The sequence below is a fragment of the Trachemys scripta genome, chromosome 9, assembly GCF_013100865.1.
Source record: "Trachemys scripta elegans isolate TJP31775 chromosome 9, CAS_Tse_1.0, whole genome shotgun sequence".
NCBI lineage: Eukaryota > Metazoa > Chordata > Testudines > Emydidae > Trachemys > Trachemys scripta.
In genome coordinates this window covers 38,164,419-38,174,441 of record NC_048306.1, presented here as the reverse complement: position 1 = coordinate 38,174,441, position 10,023 = coordinate 38,164,419, and the positions used below count along the sequence as shown (strand labels likewise).

Genomic DNA, 10,023 nt, shown 5'->3' with positions numbered 1-10,023 from the left:
AGCTCCCAGCCTACACTATTTAATTTACAAGCCTACTGTCAGTTTCATTGATTAAAGATTCAGTCTGTTGGAAAGCTAGTCATGGAAGAGTTTAAACACCCCTCCTTTCTATTCAGTGACCCTAATTATCAGGCAGAGACAATGCAAGAAAAGGCCTTCTCCTGACAGTGTAACATTCATTATGGCTAGTTGATCTCAATTCAATGCACATTCCCATGTTTTTGGATTAAAGCCGTTTTGCTGTTGTTGTGCAACATCAATATTTGATGTGTTGGGCCTGAGAGAGATGTGTCAAAGCCAATGGCAACACAAGAGATCTTGTGTCATATGTTGTTATATTTGTATTCACCACTTTTAGCCTTTTTTGGGTGAATTTTTTTTGTAAATGAAAGATAATGCGTTGAAGTAATGTCAACGAGAAACAAATGATGTGGCAAACGTGATTTCCCCCCTCAAAAGTAATAATGCATGATATGCAGTCAATATCTTAGATGAGCAAAGCCACAGCTCAAACACTGCGGGTGGCTCTACTATTTAAAGAGGAAAAAGCCTTGCTGTGTTTTGCCTCCAGTTTATTGCCAAACGCCTCATAATATTAAGGGTGCATTTCAAAGTCGGGGGCTGCAGGGGGAAGAGAAGGAACCGTCCCAACACTTACATCCATTGGCAACCAGACAAAACACATATTGACAAATAAAGCCCTGCTCGGTTTCATGAAAGGGATTGAAAGCAACAAGGAAACAGCCCGATCCTCGCTGCATGCATCCCTGGCCCAGAAGGAAGCTGCGAAGGGCTCGAACTGCCTTGCCCGCTCTTAGGTACCACTCTGTAAGTTTCTCCGGCTGGCTCCCTCCCCTTGCTCTGCTTTGGCCCCTCCCCTGGGCCAGGAACGCGGTTCCATGGCCGCTGATTGGCTGCAGCCCGGCGTAGCTCAGGTCCGGAGCCGCGCTCTCTCTCCAGACGGTGTGGTGGCCAGGAGTTTGCAGCAGCAGCAGCAGCCGCAGCGGCGGCGAGCGAGGTGGAGACGGAGCAGTAGGGAAGCCAAGCTGCCCAGCGCTCTGGCACACGCGTGGCACCGCTGGGGTGGGCTTGCCCCAGGCACCAGCACCCCCGCCGCCAGCCCTGCAGCAGCTGCGGCTCCTCAGGATTTGGGAGGCTCGGATTTGCTGAAGAACTTAAATAAAAAGCTCCTCACTCGTCCACGGCGTCATTTCGGCAGGTTGGGCACACACACGCAGCCAGCCAAGCACGGCGCCCTCCTAGCGCTCCCCCCCTTCCTCCCCCCGGCGTGCGGCCAGCCACGATTCAGTGACTATGAGCCTGGAAGTGAAACTTTCCTGGAGCGAGCTGTATTTTCCCTGCCCATTCGCAAACCAGATGAATGCGAGATAATAATGGAGAGGAAAAAGGCAAAGGCTGTCTCCGAGCTCAGCACGCCAGCGCTCTGATTCACCGCGGAGCAACCCGCACCTGCTATAAGCACTTTGCCTAGCCAACCTATTGCTCCTACTTTCCCCGGGCGAGCCGAAGGAAGAGGAGGAGAGGTGGGGCAAGTAGCCCATTGCAGCTGCTATACAAACTGCTGTAAGAACTTGCGTGGCGGATACGGTGTGAATGACTAGCTCGGGTTTCTAAAGGCGAGCGTGACTTTTCACTGCTAACTCTATGACTCTCAGAGATGACACAGCCTTCTCCATCTCCAGCCCAGGGAAGTGGCTCCGCGTTAGGGCCCTGAGGAACCCCCACTCCCAAAATCCGACCCCCGGGAACATCTTATTTTGCAGACGCTCCCCTCCTCCCCCCTTTCTAGGCTGTGACTTATGATCGGACAAGGCTTCCCCCACCCTTGCACGTTTGCAGCCGCACTTTCACAGCAGCCTCTGTCTCAGTGTCTGCTTGCTTGTATTTTTTTAAATAGGATTTTATTTTTAATGCAATAACCGCGAGGATGTGTTTAAAGTGTGCCTGGTCTCTGCAATGAGGTCTGTGCTATTTTTTTTTTCGGGAGGGGGGAGATATTGCGCATGCCAGGTGCAAATAAATCCAGATTCCCGCATATATTGACTGCTCTGTGATTTTTTTTTTAATCTCTCTATAAAAGACAAATTTTCTATAACTTCTAACTTGCATGCACATCGATGGGCGGAAAGCCCAGCTGATTTTATTGGGGTGATCGATGCTAACTTTGATAAAGAGGTGACACTGACTGCCGGGGGAAGCAGACGAGCTGAGTGTGTCTGTAGACGCGAGACAATTTTTGCCTCTAATTTTACCCTATTTTAAAAGAAACCCCACCCCTGTTCTCCCCCAGACAGCCAAGCACCAAAACAACAACCCCCCTTCCCCGCGCGCCTGCTTCAGCGGGGCTATCAACAGGCAACCAGGAGAGAAGCTGGGCGCCAGGTGTGCGGAACCGGGAGATGGATATTCTCCCCATCCTGCTCGCCTTGCTGTGGACCGGGGCAGGAGCCCTGATCAACCTGAAGTACTCGGTGGAGGAGGAGCAGCGCGCCGGCACGGTGATCGCGAACATCGGCAAGGACGCCCGGGAGGCTGGCTTCGTGCTGGACCCCCGCCAGCCCGCCGCCTTCCGGGTGGTCTCCAACTCAGCCCCGCACCTGGTGGACATCAACCCGGGCTCGGGCTTGCTGGTGACCAAGCAGAAGATCGACCGGGACTTGCTGTGCCGCCAGAGCCCCAAGTGCGTGATCTCGCTGGAGGTGATGTCCGGCTCCATGGAGATCTGCGTGATCAAACTGGAGATCAAGGACCTGAACGACAACGCGCCCAGCTTCCCCACCGACCAGATCGAGCTGGAGATCTCGGAGACGGCCAGCCCGGGCACGCGGGTGCCGCTGGAGAGCGCCTACGACCCGGACTCGGGCAGCTTTGGCGTGCAGAGCTACGAGCTCACCCCCAACGACCTCTTCGGGCTGGAGACCAAGACACGCGGCGACGGCTCCCGCTTCGCCGAGCTCGTGGTGGAGCGCAGCCTGGACCGCGAGACGCAGTCCCACTACAGCTACCTGCTCACGGCGCTGGACGGCGGCGACCCGCCCAACTTCGGCACTGTGGAGCTCAGCATCCGGGTCATTGACTCCAACGACAACAACCCGCTCTTCGAGGAGCCGGCCTATGCCGTCAGCGTGCCCGAGAACGCGCCGCCCGGCACGCCCCTGCTCCGCCTCAACGCCTCAGACCCCGACGAGGGCACCAACGGGCAGGTGCTCTACTCCTTCCACAGCTACGTGTCCGAGCGGGCCCGCCAGCTCTTCCACCTCGACCCGCAGAGCGGCCTGCTCAGCGTCAGCGGCGCCGTGGACTACGAGGAGGGCCACAGCTACGAGCTGGACGTGCAGGCCAAGGACCTGGGGCCCAACTCCATCCCGGCCCACTGCAAGGTGACGGTCAGTGTGCAGGATGCCAACGACAACCCACCCCTCATCAACCTGCTCTCGGTCAACAGCGAGCTGGTGGAGGTGAGCGAGAGCGCGCCACCCGGCTATGTCATCGCCCTGGTGCGGGTCTCCGACCGCGACTCCGGGGCCAATGGGCGGGTGCAGTGCAAGCTGCTGGGCAGTGTGCCCTTCCGCCTGCAGGAGTACGAGAGCTTCTCCACCATCCTGGTGGACGGGCGGCTGGACCGGGAGCAGAGGGACCAGTACAACCTCACTATTCAGGCCAGGGACAACGGAGTGCCCTCCCTGCAGGCCACCAAGTCCTTCACCGTCAAGATCACCGATGAGAACGACAACCACCCCCACTTCTCCAAGCCCTACTACCAGGTCATCGTGCAGGAGAACAACACCCCTGGGGCCTACCTCCTGTCCGTCTCCGCCAGGGACCCTGACCTGGGCCTCAATGGCAGCGTTTCCTATCAGATCGTGCCCTCCCAAGTCCGGGACATGCCTGTCTTCACCTACGTCTCCATCAACCCCAACTCTGGGGACATCTATGCCTTGAGGTCCTTCAATCACGAGCAAACCAAGGCCTTTGAGTTCAAGGTCTTGGCCAAAGACGGGGGCAACCCATCCCTGCAGAGCAATGCCACCATCAGAGTGATTGTCCTGGATGTCAATGACAACACCCCTGTGATAACTGCCCCACCTCTGGTCAATGGGACTGCAGAAGTGTACATCCCTAGGAATGCCGGGGTTGGCTACTTAGTGACCGTGATCAAGGCAGATGACTATGATGAGGGGGAGAATGGAAGACTGTCCTATGAAATGGCAGATGGAGATAGAGGGTTTTTTGAAATAGATCAGTTCAATGGAGAGATAAGGACCACCAGAGCATTTGGGGAGACTGCAAAGACTACTTATGAGCTGATTGTGGTGGCGCATGACCATGGAAAAACATCACTCTCAGCTTCTGCCTTGATTTTGATATACCTATCTCCAGCTCTCGATGCCCAGGAATCCATAGGATCTGTTAACTTGTCACTGATTTTCATTATTGCCCTGGGTTCTATTGCCGCCATTCTTTTTGTCACCATGATCTTTGTTGCAGTCAAGTGTAAAAGGGATAACAAGGAAATAAGGACCTACAACTGCAGGTAACGTGAACTTGTTTCTTTGTACCATGCAATATGTGCTTTGATTTTTCAATGTAAATTACTTTTTGATTTGTTTTAAACCCACAGGTGTATTGCACTTACTTTAGGAGCAAAAATGAGGGTTCATGGTATTATGTTGCTTTTAAGAAAATTTCCATAAACGTTTTTTTTTTTTTTTTTAAATTACTCTGGGAGAAGTGTTTTTGAAAAGAATATTCCAATCTGAATAAGTGTGTTTTGACAGTCTGTCCTAATATAAATTTTCTTATGCATTCTGTAGCAGAACAAACCAATCTGTCTTAAATCAGCATAGCTATTTCCTGAGAGTTTAGGGGAAAAAAATGTACAGATTGAATGATTACCAAAAGAAGAGAGATCTCCGATTTTAGATTTCAGGAGAGAACTATGTTTCATATAGTTGCACTCACTCTTGGGTGAGCAGTACCATCCTGGTTGTAAAGCAAGGTTGGATTTTTGAAGCACTGAGCAGCTGAAAAGGAAAAAGCCCAACGTGAGGAGAGTTGCAGTAGGTGCTCACAGCACTGAGTCAACACATAGGATAGCAAGTCCACACCTACAGTAGTAGTTGGTATTGGTGGGCTTTGCTTTAAGGTTCCTCTGCGTGGTGTTTGCATTCTGTCCCCACCAGAGGATGTCACTATGGGCATTTTTTATGTGTTGGTTTTCTCCAGGAGTGGTGGTTATAAAAGGAAAGTGGAAGCTGGGAGAACACACTATGAAAGAAATCACAGTTCAGCTAGAATTCACGAAGTGGAGCAATGTCCTTAAAGCTCTTTCTTTCCATGTAAAAGAACTATTGTGCATGTTATGTTTCAGGGTGCAGCTCTTACAAGCAAAAATAAATCCAAAGGAATAGGGGGAAAAGAGTCATTTCCTTGAATAAACCCAATTCCTTGTGAAAATGTAATGGTTGATTTAGTTCTTATTAGTTGTTTTAATGATCATATTTACAACTCTGTATGATTTTGCAATGCATGATCACAAGTCCAAAATGAGGAATGGTAGGTCATCTCTGCATCTGAAACCTTAGCTGCTATGAAAGCCTAATATTTGAAATTGGGTCCCCTGAATATGTAACAGCCATGCGATTATTGTCTCTTTTACTATTCTCTGTGTTACACAAGTTAGTAGACAAATGCTAACCACACATGAATATCAATCAGATGCCATAAAGGAGCAGCTGCAATGCCTCATAAATGGTTTAATCCTGTTACTAGTGAAATAGCCATGACTTCTTCATTCCTTCAGCACTGAATCTTTCAGATGGAAATTAATTTTGATCTACCTTTGTAACATACGATTGCCTGTGGCAATTTTATAGTGCAGAAGAATGTGCAGTCTTTAAAGTTTTATTTACAGAGATATAATAACGGAGAGTTCAGTTTTTATATCCCATTTTCACAACATAAAGCATGTTTATAAGCCCTTTTGCTGGATGGGGAAAAATCATCTGCAAATAAAGCACTGTATGTGCCATATTATGGGATGCCTAGCTTTAAGTGAGAGCTAATATACCGGATTTCTTGCCAGTTTGGTCCATTAAACAAGAATAGGATCTGAGTGTCTAAAATCAAATCGTGGTGGTGCCCCTAACAACTTCATACATAGGACCAGGAGGCTTAATGTGTTTTAGGGATTAATGAAGTGCAGTTTAATTAAATAATTGGTCAATAGAGAAAGGACATCAAAATGAATGCTGTGAGAATTGGAATCTCACATTGCCAAACTTAAACATTGAGGTAAACAAAACAATTAAAGCTCTGTCAAGTGTTGTTAGACTAGCCTGCATGCATACAGATCTTTTGCACAACAAAAATCTCCTGAATTCCTTTAATTTATTAACAAGCACAATGGACTGAACATTCTATTATCAGCGTAAATCTGATCAAGCGAAGTCAGCTGCAGAGGCGCAAAGAAGTACTGTATAGGCTTAGCTGTGTATTTGATCATCGTGCATCCCATATGTGCATTTTGTGTATCTGTTTAGACTTGTCTTCTCTTTTCTTATTTGTTCAAGGTGCCTGTCAACATCTGCAGGAGGTTTTTCATAAAATTAGTTCATTTATGAGGTGTATGAGAGAGCTGTTTGATTTGGTGTCTTTTTTTTTTTCCTGCTCAGGCAATTAGCTTTGTAGAGCAAGAATGCTTGTACAATATTTACCTTTCTAGATAAACCTGTTACTTATTCTTCCTATTATCTCTTAATTGCAATTATTGGATTCCAAAAAACCCACCTTTATCATAATATGAAAAGTAACAAACTCTGTACTTTCGAATGTATATTTCTGGTTATGGTAGTAGTTTAACATAATTCCTTTGAGAAGTATTGTGATGTCTGGAATCTTGTATGCATATCTCTATCTATCTGCGTGGCGTTGATAATGATACACGGTCCTCTGTGTCAAAAAAGAACCACAGTCACTTCAATCTAGATGTACAGGGATAATGCCAAGTGCAATCATGGTTTTTAATTATTTTTTCCAGTAGTTTAATGATGACTTTCTCCCTTTGGTATTTTTTAAGAGGAAAAAGACACACATCGTGCATCAGTTCGTTCTTTCAGCAGGTACGAAGCAAAGGGGAAAAAGAGGCATAGAAAAACAAGCTGATGTAAGAAAAGGTCAGAAGAATAGTTTCTCTTTGAAAACACCATTTTTGCTCTCCAGTTTCTAGAAGAAAAACATTTCCCAGGAAGTGGGGAGGGGTATTGGGAGGAGGAGAGAAGAAAGGATCAGGAGAAGATTTAAAGTTATCAAATGCTACCAGGAAAGAGTTGAAATAAAAGCAACCTGGAAACATTTTGTTATGCAAACAGCCTTTGGAGTGTGGTGGGCTAAGTGTGCAAGATAAGAATATTGTGGAATTTGCTGTATTTACTGCTAAGATCTGGAGAAAAACCTCTAGTCATGCTGGTTTTTGATTTACATGAATTAAACACTTTAAAATCCTTATTACACATGAAAATTAATTCAGGTACCCTTTTCAGTTCATGGATCTTAACATTTCCATTTTTTCTTTTCTACAGGCTGAACTTTATTCCTGGTAACTAAATATCAGCAATTATAAACACCAAACAAAATACGGAGGAAATTTTCCCTTCCCTTTCTTTTTGTGTGTGACCTGTAAACTTTATACATAAGAAAACAAGCTCAAGATCATATATTGTCATAGGATTCAAAACACGATATAATGTGCATGAATAAGAAGTCTGTGCTGAGATGGGGCTAAGCCCTCTGGGTTTCTTAATATTTATCGAGCAGGGCACAGTTCAGGATTCTATTAGATACTCATTTTACTTCTTCTGTCCCACAGAATTGCAGAGTACTCCTATGGGCATCAAAAGAAATCAAGCAAGAAGAAAAAAATCAGCAAGAATGATATCCGGCTGGTACCACGGGATGTAGAGGAGACAGATAAAATGAATGTGGTGAGCTGCTCCTCCCTTACTTCATCTCTCAACTATTTCGACTATCATCAGCAGACCTTGCCACTGGGCTGCCGCAGATCTGAAAGTACCTTCCTCAATGTGGAGAATCAGAACACTAGGAACACAGGCTCCAACCATGTTTATCACCACACCTTCACCGGGCAGAGTCCCCAGCAACCAGATCTGATCATCAATGGAATGCCATTGCCAGAGGTGAGTGTGGCCAGAACTTTTATAAAGTTTGTGAGGCTGAATCCAAACAGTTTGAGAACCTCCCTAGCAGCAAATGAAAGTTTGGTGTATAGAACTTAGTGTATAAAGGAAATGTGTCTTGTTGAAAGTCATGCCTCCAGACTTTATGGTATCTGCTTCCAGAAGGAGGCAGATGTTAATGTAAATATATCTACATATAATGCATTTTAATTTTTGCAGAGTATTATACTCCACGCATCTGTTGGTGTTGTCCTAGTCGTCTCTGGGCTCAAACACAGGAAGCAACAGTATTTAATGCATGCTCTACATGGATGTTCAGATACCATGGTGATGAGCATAGTATAAATACACGTCTACCCTGATATAACGCGACCCGTTATAACATGAATTCGGATATAATGTGGTAAATCAGCGCTCTGGGGGGGCAGGGCTGCACACTCCGGTGGATCAAAGCAAGTTTGATATAACGCAGTTTCACCTATAACGCAGTAAGATTTTTTTTTTTTAGCTCCCGAGGACAGCGTTATATCTGGGTAGAGGTGTACATAGTGGTTAAGTTAAGAGTTGGATATAAAAGTCTGAAGTCACATAAAGCTTTCTAATGGAAGACCCAGCCACTGTAATCACTGACTTCAAATATGGGCACAATCCTGCAACTCTTACTCATGTGAGTAATTCTTACTCGCCACATGTAGTCCCAGTGAAGTCAGCAGGACTGCTAACGTGAGTAATGATGACAGGGTCAGGCCCATGCTGTGCTAATAGTGTTGGTGGAATGTTGTTTTTTCTTTTTTTGTGCTAATTTCATACATTTTAGCTTTAATGGAATGACTCTTAAGGAAACATCAGATTAGTCAATAGTTAAATTCTTAAGTAGGTCTTTGAAGGTTTTTTTAATCTTTATATGTGGCCATTGGTACTATAGCAGGAATACACAGTGCCTCAGGGTTTTCACTTTAAATTAGGCAGCCGAAGTTCTAACCTCTCCCATATTGTCGCCTCACTATTTGTTGTGAGTTAGTGGTGACCATTGAAATAGGTGATGGATGGTGTCTTCCTAAATATGAAGAAATGAGGCAGAGTGTCTGTGGTCCTGGTCACACTCACTGACTTCCTCTAATTCTGTCAGGTGTTCTCTGTACATCATGGGCATTGTTTACTGTTGCTTGTTTGTTTCTCTTTGAATTGTTGTTTGGTATTAAACAAAACAATCAAAGGTTTGTCATGTTTCCTACTTTAAACAGAATAACAAAGTTGAAAAAGCAGCTAAAATATTTATGGCCTACTCTAATCTGCTCTCAATACATCAGTGTAAATGCAAAATGAGTCCACTGAAGACAATGGAGGTGCTCTAGATTTATACCTTTTTGTCTACCCAGTGATTAAACACCCAGGGCTGGCCTGGGTCAGCTGACTTGGGATCACAGGACTCAAACTACGAGGCCGTAAAATTGCAGTGTGGATGTTTAGTCTTGGTCTGGAGCCTGGGTGCTGGGACTCTCCACCCTCATGGGGTCCCAGAGTTTGGGCTCCAGTCCAAGCCCAAACATCTACACTGCCATTTTACAGCCCCATGATCCCGAGTCATCTGATCTGGGCCAGCTGCAGGTGTTTAATTGCTGTGTAGATACACACCAAGAGCACAGTTTTGCCCTTAGTGTCTGGCTGCAGGCCTATTTTAAAGCAGTTGGTGTCTGTGGGCCTGATCCTGCAGTCCCTATGTTGTCAAAATTCCCACTGAATTCACTGTTTGTAGTGTCATTATAGCTGTGTTGGTCCCAGGATATTAGAGGGGAAAAAAAAAAAA

General features: G+C 46.2%; 1 protein-coding gene across 6 annotated transcripts in view; it reads left to right on the top strand.

Moving 5' to 3' along the window:
- The first annotated feature begins 977 nt into the window (after nt 1-977).
- Nucleotides 978-10,023, top strand: part of PCDH19 (protocadherin 19) — a 113,885-nt gene continuing 104,839 nt past the window's right edge. For 4 of the 6 annotated variants that reach the window (XR_004647079.1, XR_004647081.1, XR_004647080.1 and 1 more), the window contains exons 1-2: nt 978-4,555; nt 7,889-8,216. Coding sequence is in view for 3 of the 6 variants with exons in the window: in XM_034781251.1 (XP_034637142.1) it covers nt 2,421-4,555; nt 7,889-8,216 (2,463 nt within the window). In the remaining 3 variants the exon portion in view is untranslated. The other 2 variants (XM_034781250.1, XM_034781252.1) reach the window with 2 other exon arrangements.